General features: G+C 36.6%; 1 protein-coding gene and 1 long non-coding RNA gene across 3 annotated transcripts in view; both read right to left on the minus strand.

The window, feature by feature from the left end:
- The window catches only part of LOC133521163 (paxillin), a 95,337-nt gene extending 78,362 nt beyond the window's left edge, over positions 1 to 16,975 (minus strand). Inside the window, exon 1 of one of the 2 annotated variants that reach the window (XM_061855972.1) lies at positions 16,831 to 16,975. In XM_061855972.1, the coding sequence (XP_061711956.1) occupies positions 16,831 to 16,843 (13 nt within the window). In that variant the 5' untranslated portion in view covers positions 16,844 to 16,975. Of the gene's footprint in view, positions 1 to 4,239; positions 4,380 to 16,830 lie in introns of those variants that run through there. The other variant, XM_061855971.1, reaches the window with a different exon arrangement.
- Positions 1 to 17,277, minus strand: part of LOC133521176 (uncharacterized) — a 293,381-nt gene that overhangs the window by 201,609 nt on the left and 74,495 nt on the right. The gene's annotated exons all lie outside the window — the stretch shown is intronic.

Here is a 17,277-nt window from a genome sequence, read left to right on the forward strand (position 1 = left end):
TCCCCAATACACAAGTAAACTTATATCTTACTAAACCTCAAGTGGGCACACTCAACAATCAATGCAATCGCGAATAACATATGTTATGACAACGGGATGGGCGTACTGAATGAATCTCACTATATTACACGTTTATGCTTCGCCGGCATCCGTAGAGCGAGCAGATCTCGTAGACATGTACACTGTAAATTATTTTACCTGATTTCCTCGCATGTTTGGAGAAAAGCACTATATATGCCTCGGCAGAAACAGCAATTCGTGGATTATCGTCTTCTTTGTCGATCGATCGAAAATCGAAACTCGTCCACGAATTGCCCTTTCCCGGCCTCTGCAATAATGTACTATTACCTAAACCTACTTCAAAAATTAGTTTTTAATACCCTTACAATTATCTAGATATAGCCTCAGTGCATAATATTTGCAACTAGCCAAAGGGCCGGTTTCATTACGGAATCCCGTTGGTAATTTTATGGTTTTTGACAGCATTTTCTCTTTTATGCTATACAGCAAACACTAATTCATAACAGAATTATTATACCTATATAAAAAATACTAATATCATTAGTTATATATACATTATCTTATAATATTAGTATTTTTCAGGATAAGTATTTGATCATGGGCGCAGATCCCATTTTGGTGACAACGGGACCAACAGGAAAGTACTAATGAGACAATGAGCTATTGCGATCGTTACTTGAAGAACGTTGGGTTTGATTATAATTTAGCTACTTACGATAGATCTGAGAACGCATCTACGGACGGGTAGCAGTAAAAATAACCCAGTTTACAGTAATATAATTTTTAAAATACTCCATTAAGCAGTTAATGGGCTAGTTAAAGTCAGATTATTATTTGCCCCACCCACGTTTTTCCACGAATAGACTCGGGCGTCATAAAAGAGGCTGAGCACACCGCAAAACATATAACTAATGCTAATGGAACCGAATTAACTTGCTGCTCGACAATTGCAGTGACTTCATCTCACCTGGGTGGCTACCAATGCATTGCAATGGCGGAGCATCCAGAGAATTCCCGCTGGCTAGTTTGAAGATTCAGAGAATTAAGCACCCTTTCCAACAGGTTTCAAAGAAAAATCATGCCTGATTAGTTTCAGCCGCCTATAGGGTATTTACGTCTGTATGTTCGTAACTAGTGTTTACCGTAAACATCGAAAATCTAAATCTCAAGCTCACTCCAATTAAGCAAGCAAGTGTGGGAGAAATGGAGACTGACCATCTTCGAAAATTGAATATCGATTTGCGGTTGCCGACTGGTTGTTCGAAGAATAAGGTACTTAACGGGGCAACCAGCGAGGAATATACCCAGGATGTGTGTTGATAGCCTGATAACATTGAGATGTTGATATGAAAACTGCGATCCTAAATTCTTATATCTATTAGAAAAGTTATAGCTGAAATTCTCTATATAGTCCATTGAATAAAAAGTTCTAGAGTGCGTGAGTTAGTAACGTAAGATGTTTCTTCGGAAACATGTCAAGAGTCCCTAGGTAATAAACATACTAAAACCCCGGGACACTAGGAGGAGCCCCGGAGTGGGGGGAGGGGGGGAAAGGGTCCATTTTTTCATTTTTCGCTTAAATCTCAAAAACGGTACATGTTAGAGAAAAACTTTCAAGGAAAAGTTGAAAGGCCATAAAATTATCTACAAGTTGTACCTAAATCATTTTTTTCTATTCCCAGCCGTTTTCGAGCTACATCCCATGAAAGGTGAAAAATTCGAAAACTTTTTATTTTACCAACTTAGGGTGCCCGCAGACGACCGTTTTTTTCTCCGTTTTTGTTGTGGATTGTAAGAAATGACGATGATAATGATGATGATGATGATGATGATGATGATGATGATGACTACTTTTTCATCCTTTTGGGTTGGGACGGTCCTGTTAAGAGTTCTTCTTCTATTATTTGTTCATCCTCAGATGTAGGTGATTCGTGGTGAAGCTCTTCGTCATCACCATCATCATCATCTTCCTGAATGGATACGCTGTTAAGGCATTTCCCTTGGCAATGAAGGCATGCCGCTGAACATTTGAGCATTGCTTTTCGGCATCCACATTTGCCGCTAGCACAATCTTTAGTGCAACGGCAAAATATGGTCTGTAGTAAGGCCTCTGGAGCTGGTGGATCTTCGGTTTTTATGGGCTCCAGGGTGTTTCCTACAGACTGCCATCCCCACTCTTGTGGAGGCAGCTCATTCCCAAGCCACTGTTGTACTTGATAGTAAGTGCGCCAGGAATGCTGTTTTGCCGCACTTTCCGTGGGTGGGAGAGAGCTTATGTCTGGCTTTAGTTTGGCTACTGACCTCATAAAGGACTGGAAGCGGTATTGGTTGAGAGAGGTGACTTTAGTTGGTGCTCCATACCATTTTAAAAGTTCAAAAAAAAAGTTCAAGTATCGTATCTACCCTAATAAAATTCAATTCCTCCTAAACGCCTCCATGGTGGAATCTGGTTTTTTTATCAATGATAGACCTAATTATGAGCAATCTATCGGTACCGGTCACAAGTTGCACTTTTGAGCTTTTTGGAAGAAAAAAAAATAAAAAGGTCAAGTTGCGTAACTACCCTAATATAATATTTTGACAATCGATTCCTCCTAAACGCTTCCATGGAGGAATGTGTTTTTTTTACCAATGATAGACCTAATTAAGAGCAATCTATCAGTACCGGTCACAAGTTGCACTTTTGAGCTTTTTGGAAGAAAAAAAATAAAAAGTTCAAGTATCGTAACTACCCTAATAAAATTCAATTCCCCGTAAACGCCTCCGTGGTGGAATCTGGTATTTTTATCAATGATAGATCTAATTATGAGCAATCTATCTGTACCGGTCACAAGTTGCACTTTTGAGTTTTTTGGAAGAAAGAAATAAAAAGATCAAGTTCAGTAACTCAAACTACCCTAATATAATATTTTGACAATCGATTCCTCCTAAAGGCTTCCATGGAGGAATGTGTTTATTTTACCAATTATAGACCTAATTAAGAGCAATCTATCAGTACCGGTCACAAGTTGCACATTTGAGTTTTTTGGAAGAAAGAAATATTTTTTGATCGATTGATGTGATAAACATGGGTATGTAGTATGGGGAAATTGTTTGAGCCAAAATCATTTTTTACTGCGTGTAACTCAGAAACGGCTGGGAATAGAAAAAAATGATTTAGGTACAACTTGTAGATAATTTTATGGCCTTTCAACTTTTCCTTGAAAGTTTTTCTCTAACATGTACCGTTTTTGAGATTTAAGCGAAAAATGAAAAAATGGACCCTTTCCCCCCCTCCCCCCACTCCGGGGCTCCTCCTAGTGTCCCGGGGTTTTAGTATGTTTATTACCTAGGGACTCTTGACATGTTTCCGAAGAAACATCTTACGTTACTAAATCACGCACTCTAGACCCCCCTTGGAGGGACTCATTCAATGGACTAATAGAAATAATGATGTTTGTCTACCCAGACTTAAAGTGAAATACCACAACCGCTGCAAAACTTTATAAAAAAACACATTTTCAAAGTTTCCTCCGTAACAACCGGACCTAAGCGCATGCTGGTAAAGCATTTGGTACGACAAAATATATACCTAAAGGTAGGTCCTAATTCTGCTGGGTCAGTTATTCTGTCAATGTGTTCGATATCTGATTCAGTAATAATCATCGAAGTAACTTGTTAGATAACACGTTAATTAAGAATGAATTGATAATGATATAGACATAACAATCAAAATCAGAAACATGGTTAAAGTCATTAAGTAACAGCTGGCCGTTCAAAAATTAGCGCAAATCTAAACTAAAACGTGTTGACACATTAAACGTAACACACGCAACTAAACACTCCAAAAATAATCTGGCAACCATCACCAGAATTACAAAAGAGGCGCTTCTTTCCGATGTTCCAACACTTGATCGTTGTAAATAAATAAACCATGCACTCCACTGCTTACGAAAATAAATCTAATACAGATACAACACTCAATCGACGGTGTACAATCAAAATACGCACATATTCACAAATGTAAACAAACGATCTTTCGTCTAGGTTACACGTTTAAATAATAAACATCGATCTTTTACGTGAAGATTAAATGTCACATTCTCATTCAAAAGTTACCACTTTGTCTCCTATCAATATCGACAATTGCTTAATGTTGTTTTATTCCAGAGGCTTCTTTTTGACAGTTGACAAAGCGATACCTTTTGTTTAAGAATTATTAATAAATTAAATACTTACAGCCGGGCGATATACCGTTCTCCTTCATAGCGCAGCGGAATGGATAATAAGTGCCAGGCAGCACCTTGCCATACATTGTCCGATCCATCTTCGGCCAATAGAGTTGTTTTTTAGAAATAAAACACCCACAGTATCAACACTAGTCACTGCGCACCATAATCACAGCCTACACTGCGCCTGCGCCACCCACACGCCGCGAAAATGCAGAAAACACTTGCATCAATAAACAGTTACCTGTCAATCATACGTATAACAGTACGTAAACGCTTTAATCATAAGTATACCACTGTACTAAAGCGGCTTCAAAAGACTGAGCTACTGGTCAGCGATATCGTCATGCATCTGTCGATAAGTAGTGATAAGTGATAAGGTAATGTCACGAGGGCGAGGTCGCGTGCGACTAGTCGTGGTCGCGTCCCAGTCGCGACTGCGCGTTGTCGTCGGCGCTCGCGCTCCAGCTCTGGAGATTATTTATACGCGGATCAAGTGCACTCGTCAAAGTTGATTGTTCTTCAAGGAAGGAGTTGAAGCTGCAGTACTTAGTCGTAGTAGAAAATTGGGTGGCAATACCCTAATAAAGTTCTCAAGGACTTAATATCTATGTAAAACCCGATAACGCACTTACTTTTTTAAAATAGTTAAGTTAATTACTAAATTTAAAAAACTCTAAACTAAATATGTCAGTGACGAAACTCGAGAAAAAGAAAACGCTGCGAGCAGAGAGAAGAAGTAGTAGGTACCTACGAGGCGAAAACTTACGATAACGAACAATTTTCAAATGTTTTCAAGGGCCAAGCGCCATATAAATTTTGAAAAAAACTGTTATACTTAAATAAAATATGCGTAGCGCTGTATAAGTATGTTACTTCGAATGTGTCGTTTGACAGATTGATTACTCTAACCTGACTAAATAACCCTCTTCGACTTTCTTGCGAAGTCTTTGAAATTCACTGCTTAAAAGAAGCCCTTTACCTTTTTATTTTTACAATCGTAGTAGGTAACCTTTTTAACCGTAGGTATTGCACGTATACATACATGACTACAGCAGATGCGTCATCTTTAAAACCGTGCTCTTACATAAATTACTACTAATGTCATGACTATATCATCATATAAAACCAAGTTAATTTGCATCTAGTGTTACTACTACAAAATGAAATATTACCGTTAGACGAGCAATAAAGCAATCAGTCTCTTCAGTAAATTTTAAAGATTCCAATCCCTTTGAAGACGCGAGAAAGGGTGATCAATCACGCGATCTCTTACCGAACATCTTATAACCTTCTTGACATACAATTTTACTTGATTGTGCCCTTCCAAAAGCAGCCATAACTGTGTAGCGCAAGTTTTATTTTTAAATGCCGCGTCGAAGGGAGATACGATGTTAGGAAAGTGATTCGTAGATTTATTCTAATTTCGTTCTTAGTTCCTGCCAAAACACACTGAAACCGACGTCCGGTGCGCGGGAGTCGCGTGACAACGCTTCCACCTTTAGAAAAAAAATCTCAACTTCAAAAGGTCATATTTTACTACAACTTTCCAACTAGTTACGGCATGGGACTTTGCCAGTTTCACATTCCTTTAACAGTTTACGATAATCACTCGAAAGAAAACTGAAAGCTTTGATCTATAGTTTAAAGTTCTGTGAAATTCGTTAATTAAACACATCGACGCTACTGAAATTCGACAAAGCTGTTAAATTTTCTAAGAACGCCTAAACGTTGGCGACAGAGCGGGACATCAGATTTAATTCGGTAAGTAATTATGATAGATGTGTACCTTTGACACTGCTGGTGAATGAGTCTTTAGTTGCAAAATGGCGGATTTCGGATCGGATCAGCCTCAGATTGAAGTACGCACCAGAATTTAAGCTTAGTTTTTTTTTTATAGGGGTATGTCTCTGACTGTGCCAATTAAGGCCAGTTTGACAGTACAGTCAGCATTAATAGTAGCGGATGAAACAACGCGCCAAAAGTATCTGACATCCCGGATAACTTTTCCAAATATAGATAAATTTCTAAAATTTACATTCAAAAGTACATCTTTTACAGTCTTAGTTGTCTATATTAAAGACATCACTTTTTGTAAGGCTGTTACAGAATGGCAGATACTTATGAAGCGTTATTTGATCCGTTACTTTTGATGCTGACTGTACTACGTAGACAGAAGAGGCTTTTAATGCACTTAGGTGCAACAACTGCGGTTAGCTCTTAACCGTCGTAAATTACGTTTTAGTTTTTTCACTATCATAGGTCCTCCTAAAGATCCTAAATAATGTATTTACAAAACCGTGACTTTAAACAAATATAGCTCAGACTATGGCTTTCGATTAAAAAAAAACCGCACTTCTTTAGTTCATGGGAGCTACGACATACATGTGAAACTTATAACAACCCTTTTCTTAGGTCGGGAATTTAACGGGTGTGCCTATGAAATTAGGTACACTTTGTTTATCACCCCCAAGGAATGCGAGAATGCTTAAAGTTAAGAAGGTATTTTACCTACACCGACAAAAAACATGAAACATGCCATTTAACACCGTTTGTTATTATAATTACTGAGTTTAGCATCGACCAACCCACCAGCGCTCGCCGCTCCGTGACGCTGGCATGTTCATTAGAACAAATTGCAGTAAACGTGTGTCTTCCTAACCTGGCCCCTATTGTTTCTCTAATAAGGAAGTCAATATTTGAGCTAAGCGCAGAGGTAGGGGCCTTTATTCTGGTCACTAGCAGAGCAGTTGCCTTAAAAAACCAGTAAGTATGATATTCATGAATAAGTATTCATCGTTTTTGTCACCAGCCTATACATAGGATGTCATATGAGACAGTTTGGGCTGTAGTCCCCACGCTAGCACCTTTCTTCACGAATGTATCTACATAGGCATGGCATCACTAAAAGTTCTAAGAAAAGGCCACTTAGAGATCATATAACAAGAAGAGGCATATCATTCATGAAAATATAACTTTTTATAAAAAAAAAACGTACTTATATGTCATTCGGTTGTTATTTGTATTTCAGTATTGCTGGCAATTTGAAAATCGGGTGACGAGTGTTCCAATTTAGACCCGATTTTTTTTTCATGTCATATCATTTTAAAATACAAATTTCATAGTGGGCTCAGCCAACAACAGAGTTAAAATCAGTATAGGTTTCAGTTATATTTTTATAATAAAGCCTAGTTCTTGTTATAACACTTAGAATTTCAATTTTTCGCTTTTGTAGTTCTTTAATGGATGGATGATCATAGAGAAGTAGGTATGACATTCAACAGCAACGTCAAAAGTTTACTAACACGGCAGTTGTTCGGTTAACAAAAAAGGCTGACAAAAAGTGGCATATCACGCACAAATGTTACCCTTCCTATCCTATGCGAGAAATGTATTGGTAAGACCCTGGGTTTAAGAACGGAGTCCTCCGAATAGTTATTCTTGTTAAGAATCTCGAAGTAATATTTTTGACAAATAAAAATATGTTCGTTAAATACCCGTTATAGTCTAATAACTTGTTCGGAACCGTCAACTTTTTGTTCTAACTGACAAGCCGATACCGTCCGGCGAATGTTAATCAGTGGGCCCCTTTACACTGGATGGACTGAAGCGATGCGCTTAGCGCGTCGGGAGCAACTAACTACGTGCAAATACAAACCACTGCGTTTATGACGAAAACATTGGCATGGAGGAAAATGCTAGAGCTGTGGGAAAGTTGTGCGTAAAGCAAACTGAGAGCTTAGTAAGCCTAAACGCTTACTGGCGTGTTTAATGACCTCAGCCAGGTAGGTCAAGTTTTAGAACAGAAAAAACGGTAACTAAAAAATATTTGTACTCAATTTTATTGCCGACTCTCCTTTGCTTCTCGAGATCTTTCAAACGAGCTAAAACTCAAAAGTTCCGTCATTCGTCGTCGTCATCATCAGATCAGCTTCATGTTAGCGTATTATTGCGTTGTCATCGGAAATACGGAAGTATGCCCAATTTGAACTCAATAAAACACCGGGAAGTAGTTCAAAAAGTAATAAGATTTGAAGAACATACAAAATAAATATACGCGGTGAAGCTTAATAAAAGTGCATAAAAATGAAAAATACACCGCCTTGGGTCAGATTGTTACTCACAGCTTGGAACAGCGGACCATTGTAGTTTAATTAGTAAATGGGTCTGCTAAACACAAAAAAATATAGCTACTTTAATTCATGGGCACTGAACTCTTACTTTACTAGGAACGGGAGCGGCTAAATATACATAAAAGATGCCAAAATATCTTTTCAACTCCAAGTAGCAAGTAGTAGTAGTGGTAGTAATAGTAGTAGTAGTAGTAGCTCTTCAAAAGTCATATTCCGTTTTGAATTCGAATTAATAAATACTTATCTACAATAAGCGCTTTTGGCTAACGATTCAATATTTAGTTTTTATTATGTTCTTTTGGTCTTCCGATTTGGACTTGAAAATGAATATCAAAGCGTGCCAATGCCAAATGACAACAAGAGGCCTGCTTCGCCCTATAGTGGAACCGTACGGTGTTATAATTAGTAATTAGTAATAATAAGTAACAATGAAGTCAAGGGTTAACTGATTAGTCTAGACAACTAGTAGAGAGCAATGTGCTTGAAGCTGCGCCAAAATCAATCCGATCGCTGCCAGCAGTGAAATAAAACACTACATCAATCGCGTTTGTACACCGAAGTTATTGGAATAATATTTACGATTGCTCACGATTATTATGGTTTAACTCAAATACGATCATTCATCAAATCAAACACAAATTGAATTGCGAAGCAAACCATGGTCGTAATTATCAAGCGCCTTTTAGTGTAGTCGAAAATATCAGGAGTTTTTTTTTCACTTCACCAGTCCGAGTGGAAATGATATTGAACTAAAAGTACCTACTACTACTTATTTTGTGAACAAATGATTTAATAAATAATGACGCAAGTATTTTTATTTTCACGCTGCCATCGAATCGAATCGAGTTCGACGTTATCACTATTCAATTCACACTATTCAGGAAGTTTTACAAACGTGTTTACGAAAAAGTATTACGTCCAAAACAACAGACACGCACCAAAGAAAAACTTTTAAACGTACTAAAATGTCACAATGAATAACTATAGTTATTTTCTGTTCATTATCATTAAGTACCAAACTATTTTCTCGAATCAAGAAAATAAAAACCAGTTAAAATAACATACTCCTTCAAAAAATTTACAAAATATATCTCATAATGAGGCACCGTTTATCATACGGCAGAACGCGCGTACACTGGCGGGCAGGCCGCAAAGCCACGGTGACGTCACTAAGCGATGCCATGGACTTTATCAACAGCCTGATTCCCTCCCTGTACAAATATCTGGCTTCGTAGCTACAACGGCGTATGTGACAGGTTATATCCCCTCCGTGGCTACAACGGCGTTAGTAATTGGCTTTATATACTCGTAGTTAAGTACCTGTGGATGTGCTGTTAGACTAGCGGCATGCCAGACTGATAGTCCAAATTCATACAAGTAACATACATACAAAATATATCCTTCATCCTGTTTTATGACTGTGGTACACATCGTACAAAAAACGGTCGAAATGATAAGCTCCTCCTTTTTTCAAAGTCGGATAAAAGGGAAGTGTGCTAAAGAGTTCTATCTGCTCTAATAGTAAATGTGGATATATAATTAAAAAAACTTATTTAAAGATTTTTCTAGGAAATTTGTGAGATTTTGACTAGACATTTGGTTTTAAGCTAGGCCTAAGTAGCCTATCGTTATAAATTCACTAAATAAAATAAAAAAATCAGGCGTTGAATTAAAGAAAGGTAATTGAAATAATATTCTTTTACGTTATAAAAATATAGGGACTGTTAAATGTTTGTGCCAGTGAGATCACCTTGTTACTAAAGTATTATGAGTCAGTTATTAAACAACTCTGTTAGTCACAGAAGTAACTCCTTTCCTGAGGTTTATCGTATTTATAAACTAAAGCAGCAGGTTTTAAGTTTACTAAATTTCAATATAGCGTTGTTTGACGACAGGATATTGGTTTGCTACGTCAAAACATCTCTAATTGGATTGTAAATATCGAAGGAATGGTGTTATAAGAAACCGAGAAATGTAGAAAATGGTGATTTGTTAATATTTACTTGCTTCGTGACATTTGTCGTTTGTGATAATTGCATGATGGATTAAAATGTAAATCTACAGCTATCCTAAAAATAAGGTAGGTACTTAAAGCTATCATTCCTATATGATACGTATTAATTACGTGGCAGGTGGTATACCTTAATACCTATATAATATATAAGTACGCTTAACATCAGGAGCCGTGATCATGCAAGTCAAAAAGAGCTTAGTAGTCATATTAACATAGTCAATGATCTACAAAGGTCAACACAGCTCGGTCCCGTGATATTTAAAGCAGGATAGCTAGGTTAAAATCTCACTAGTATGGAAATATTACGAAATAGCGAACGAAACGCCAGACAAAAGCTAGTTAATAATAAAAACTGTTAATATCAGTGATTAAGTCTAAAAAAATATTATTCTATGATATAGTTCGTTTTTATAGCATTAGAAAGAAGGTAAGCGATTTTAACGTGTCTTTTTATAGAATAACACTTTGGAGAATTAAGTCACAGCAAATATACTGTAACAATTATAAATCATATACTATCATTTACATTCTTTTGCTTTCATAAGTAATAGTTCCTGATTTTTACAAAGCGTTTTTCAAAAAAAACACATGTCAAGATTGTTTACCTTTTTCTAATGCTAAAAAAATTGAATTATCTATATCATATAACAGGTTTAAGGATCCTTTGAACCGCATCAAATGCTCGCAGCAAGTAACTATTACCATCAAGTACCTCACATCAAACCTAAGTAAGGTTTGATGTGAGATTATCTGTTAAAATGTACCACATTGAGGGTGATAATAAGGTCAATTTGTAAAGGAATCTTGGTAGCAATAGGGCCTTATTGACTGCCGACAATAGGCCCTTTTGGTTGCACGAATTGTGTAAGGCCCTTGGTCCTAGCCGGATGAGCTTAGGCGTGTCACACGCGTAACATTGCGTTGCGACACCGCATAGCTAACGAAGCACAACGACACAATTAACTTGATTAGAAACTACGGGAGTGTCCGGGATTAACGGCTTAATGTGACCATTTTAAAACATCGTAAGTTCATTGAGTTATTTAAGAAGATACGACGTTTTTCCTAACGGGGTTAAGTGGACATTGGGTGTAATAACGGCTTTAGGGAATTCTATACGCATCGTTAAGATACGGGGTTTAGATATGACACTCGTTGCTGGTCAAAGGGCAATTAATTACATGAGCAATGTCGCAGGAAAAAGCTGGTAACTAATTGATATGATCATATTGTGAATTGTGAACAGAGTGGGTCAAAGTCGACTTGTGAACTTTCTTCGAGGTTCCTTTTAAGAGTTTTAAGGTAAATAATTGTTTATACTTAAAGAAATGTTTCCTATGTTTAAAGTATTATGTAAGTAATTTATGCAACTCATTTATTTTCTGCAAAGACAAACAAAGTCTAACATATATTATAAAATAAGTCGCTTAAGCTACATATTTTAACAATATCTAAGTAGGTTGTGGAAGTCCACATTTTGCAGCTCTCCCAGTTGCATCCGAAAAAAAACCCGAGGTTTGCTTGGGCAATCCAAACCCAAGAATTAGCGAAACACTAGTTTAAAAAAAAACGACTTCCATCTGACGTTCAAACTCAGAAAATAATCTAGTCCATATTGAGATTCGTCTGGTCTCCGCACGATGTTTTCCTTCATCGAAATATTTCGTAAGCAAGTTAAAAGAAATTTATTAGTACGAGCCAGAGCACAAACACGAACCCACAACCTTAGGTTTAAAGTAGCACACCTTAGCCGCCTTACCACCAGGCTTCCCAGTCACCTTACCACAGAGCTCAAATAAAACTTCTGAGAAAATACCCGTTAAAACCATGACGACGTAATGGCTACATTAAAATACCCATTGCACGTACCCATGGTCATTACCGTCCTAAACTATTCCTGTACTGTTACGTTACGCACCAATCAATTATCCGTCCGGCTAAATATACACGGGAGAATGCTATCCGTCACTGAAGGCACAGAACATTTGGCTCATACAGAAGGACAGCTGATACAACGCAAGTGAGCAAACAAGCAAACTCACAAATTTATTTTTCGATCGAGAAGATACCCATTAATACCCATTGCACGCACCCATCGTCATTACCGTCTTAAACTATTCCTGTACTTACCTTACGCACTAATCAATTATCCGTTGCAGAATTGGTGCTATCCGTCTCTGAACGCATAAAGCATTTGGTTCTTGTTCTGACAGAAGTGCAGCGTGATTTATTTTCAATAGGGTTGTTTCCATTTACAAATCTTAGGGCAGAATTGAATCCCAATAAATTCTTTTGGATTATAAGAACATGTTAAACTACTTTTAGGGGACCTGTAATAACCATATTTTTGTAAATATTGAATTTAAAATATCTTTTGGCACACGTCACGTGACCAAACTCGAAACGTCTTTAAAGATTCTGATGATGTCACAACTCTCGTATTGACACTGTTGACAGTTAGGTGATAAACAACAAATTACAAATGTCAGTTGGCAGTTTGTATCTTCTACGTGTGTATGAAGTTATGTGTCAAACCGTAAACTGTGACGTCACACAATTTTCAAAGAGCGTTTTGGGCGCGAAAGCATCTGTCAAAATATATTTTGTTAATTTAACATATTTAAAGCCGTTTTTAGTATAAAAGTTGAATTTTAGGGCAACTTTTAGTTAATATAGAACGTAATACAAGCGTTTCAAAAAATTGGAAACAACCCTATTGGAGGTCTCATACATTACCCTAATTGAATTCCTAAGTAAGGTCTCGGCTATTTTCTGTTTTCTTGGACATGAAACATACCAACAATAAATGTAAACTGGATGGCTAACGTCTTCGTCCTCGAGTTTGACCGAGAGTCGAAATAAATTCCAGCGGCTGGCGAATTTGTCGCTCTCCGCAGCACCACTTGCACCCGCGATTGCAACAGTCGCGAACCTAACTCTGAATACAAGCTTCTATGGGGAAGATGCCAGATTTATTCAGAGGCCGGCGAGAACTCCTTATTTAGAGCCATCAAAGAATAAACTTCCACATCTCCCATCTTCCACACTTTGTTACCAACAGAGGGACCACTGAGAGTAGACCTGCTGTAGCCATAGCAAACACGTTACGCTGATCTGAGGTTATGGCTGAAGATAGGTATGTGGGGATGTTCGTTGTCAGTGTAGAATGCGCGGCATTAAGTGACAGCCATAAACTGGGAATGTTACAGATTCTTCTCTAAATTCAGGACGCATATTTTAGGAACTTTAGTAGAGCCGTATCCATATCTTGATCCCCTATGTCAACAGCAAACCCAATTTCATTCAAGTCCGTCCAATTAAGGCACAAGAATGGCTAAATTTTTTCATAGCACTTGTTCGTTAAAAATATTTTTTCAAGCAGGTGTACTGAAGGGCAAAAGTCTATATTGATCCCGGGGGAATAAATGATTGTAAAAAAAAGCTATAACTCCCTTTTTAAATTGCAAAACTAAGTCATACCAACCGCGTAGGTATAAATGAGTTTTACTTTCAAAACACTAAGTGTAATCATTTATTTGTATTGTTTATGTTAAAAAATATTTAATTTAATTAATTTAGTAGCCGTTTAAGATCTTTTGTAGGTCTGTGTCTTCGATGCCTAACCTGTCAATGAATTACAATATGACGCGCCGAATATTTGAAATGTTACCGTCATTTAAGAATTATCTCGCTTAAAATTTAGTTTTTTCTTTGCAAGTGTGGTGAAAAACTTTGTGTAACTCCGGGGGTAAGAAAATTGCAAACTCGCGTTGCCTGCGGCTGTCGTGCATCTAAAGTCCTCGTTTGCGAAATTTCACTCACTAGGTCAAGAATTTTTACAATTCAAAGGCGTAATTGACACAATATGAATATGACATAAACCAGATCAAAGAGGATGGTTTTGTGGTTCGAATTCGACTCGATTTTTAGAGCAGCTTACGATTAGGTGTGAATCAAAAATATGAACGAATAAGGTCAACTACTTTACACTATTAGGGTAGTGTTGGTTAAGACTCGAGTCCTCTGAGTCCTCGGCTTTGAAAGTCGACTCAGTTTTTCAGACTGACATATTAAGTCTTAACTCGAGTTCTTTTCAACTTGTTAGAGACTCGAGTCTTTGTAGGGACTTGAGTCCTTTTCAGAGGACTCTCAATTTTTTGTTTGCAAAATTTCGAAATGCTTTGTCTTTAAGTAATAAGTTAGTTATAGCACACAAATAATACAATAACGCAAAATTTCTTTACTTTTATTTAGGTTAAACCTATGCTATGCAATTGTTGACGGAGTCTTTATTCGGAGGCTCGAGTCCTTTTGAGCTCTCTTAAAAAATACTCAATAAATTACTCGCCTCGGGACTTAAAAGACTGGGAAGTTTTTTAAGCGCCGAGTTTCGTAAAAACGAGTAGAGTTCTTCAAATTCAGACTCAAAATACTCGAGTTCCTACCAACACTAGTAGGGGTAGGTACATATTTCATTCTACAACAATTTAAACCCCTTGTTTGTATCATAAAATGCGTTACACTACACAACGAAGCCTTTTCAAACGAAATAGGCTAATCGTCTCTACGACCTTTACATAGTCTGTATACCCTGTCTATAGGCCAGGCGTCTACCCGATTAGAAGGCGGGGCCGTCCTTCTACCCTCATAAAAGGTCTTACGTGACTATAGGATTATTTGGAGATAGAATGTTATGTCGCGTTGGAATAGGCGTCATTAATCAAACGATGAGGGCGTCCGGCGTGTTACGTAAACGACCAGCGTGCAGTGTCGGAATTCGAATATTCTTTAAGATTCGAAAAATGAATAATGCAGGGGTAGTTCCTATTTAATAAAAATATAATTTGCATGCAGTTACTGGCTTTTAAAAATAAATAAAAAATAAAATAAAATGCATTTATTTCAGACAAATAAGTGTCCATAGTTTGTTAGTAACAAAAAAATACTTTTCTAGACTATGAGAGTGCTAACCTATTGAAGAGAGTTCCATACAGATTAACTACCATGAATAGAAAGATCTTAGTAATAGTAAGCAGGTACGGAAAAGTAAATCTATTGGCCAACCACATTATGTCAGTTTGTGGTCACAACTGGTTGTGGTCACAGATGATGAAGGGTTTACCAAAAATCAAAATTAGGAATGCTGATGATGAGAACTCTACATGATGGGAAATTTTATAAATTGTGATGAAAGTGTCCCAACTCAACATGTTTCAACTTTTTGGAAAATTTCTGCATCTTTTTCATCTTTAATTCATTCTATATACTAGGATCTGTTTGAACCCTGGGTGAAGTTATAAAAAAACTACAACAACCTCTTCTTACATGCTGGAAAGTGGACCTAGCAGTAGGTATTGAATTACTAACATGATGAGGATGGTGGATGGTTCAGTCGAAGCATCTATTTATAGGTAAAGTTTAGAATGGTGATAGGAACTTCCACCCATTAACTTAAACCCTAAAAGCCAATATTTATATAAATAAACTTGAACTTGAATTCTTCATAATTAAAATACTTAAAGGCCATTTTAGTTAACCTTTATATTATCCTTATTTGAATCACTTACACCATTTGTAGTGAATGTTAAATTGTATCCAATATTAAATTTTATTTTTCCTTAAAGAACTAAATTTCCTTAACTACTCAGATTGGTTATAAAAACAAACTTAACTAAATTATATTTCATACTTTGAAAAGTTACATACTTATCTAATGTAAAAAATGCATATATTAGTAGACAAATTCGTAAATAGCAGGAAGAAATTTTAAACTTATGTACCTAATTCTATTGAAAGTTAAAAAAAAAATTATGTCTTGAGTTACCAACTTCTTCGCGCCATGTATCAAAATAATGTTGAAGCAACCAAGGCATTCCCTCATTGATCTGCAGATACTGTATTGTTAAACTAGATGCTAAAATAAGTCATAAGATTCGCTTGCAGTTGAATTTATAATAGCTTCATAACATTCTAACTTTGAACTTCTAAATTGAACATTGGACCTTTGACCATGATCTTGGCAATAATGTGATGAATGGCCCTGATGATTCACTATTTCAGTACTATACGAATATAAACTGAATGTGAAGTGACGCACAATATAGAGTATAATTAATATAGTTAAGAAACAAGTTTATTTAAGCTTAATATTAAAGTAGGCTATTATAGCTCATACTTTTGTTTAATTAAGATTAAGCGAACTATAAAAACGATTAGGGAAAGAAATGGTGAAAACTGGGCTAAATAGAAGCCAGGTACGAAGATAAATGTAACTGGATGATCTAATTTGCACTTTTCCAAAATGAGTTGATTCAGTCCTAAATCGAGACGTTCTAAAAATGTTAGCCCTGTAACGTAAATTTAGCAGACACGAACCCAAGAATTTTGCAATAAAACACGTCATTAAGACACCAGAGCAAGTAAAACAGGTTATGATAACAGCAAATTAACTCACCCAAATCATCCATGGTGTTTTCCAGAAATCTTTCACACTATCACTATTTAACTTGAGCTTTTTATTTTGGCACTACTAGTAAGCAACAATAAACATTTTATGGCTGAATAATACTTAAAAATACTGCAACGAAAATGCAAGAAATAACAACCTAAATATGGCAAATAGCGAATTGTTTGGATTTGTCATCAATGACAGCCAGACGTCAGTGATAAACTCATGCGGTTTGAAACTTTGATTTGATCGTCTTAAATCAATGGAAAATGAACTCGTGACTCAAATAGCTTACATTGTCACACCTAGCACGTTCAAATTCTAGTTTTTTTATATTTATCAGCCACTTTTTAAATCATTTCATGGAGATTATTTTCTAGGTCCGTGAACTCCGTGAAGTATGTATTTTACTTTGCAATAATACAGTAAAAGACAAAATTGTTCACATGTAGT

Source organism: Cydia pomonella, chromosome 9, assembly GCF_033807575.1.
Source record: "Cydia pomonella isolate Wapato2018A chromosome 9, ilCydPomo1, whole genome shotgun sequence".
In the NCBI taxonomy this organism is placed as follows: Eukaryota; Metazoa; Arthropoda; class Insecta; order Lepidoptera; family Tortricidae; genus Cydia; species Cydia pomonella.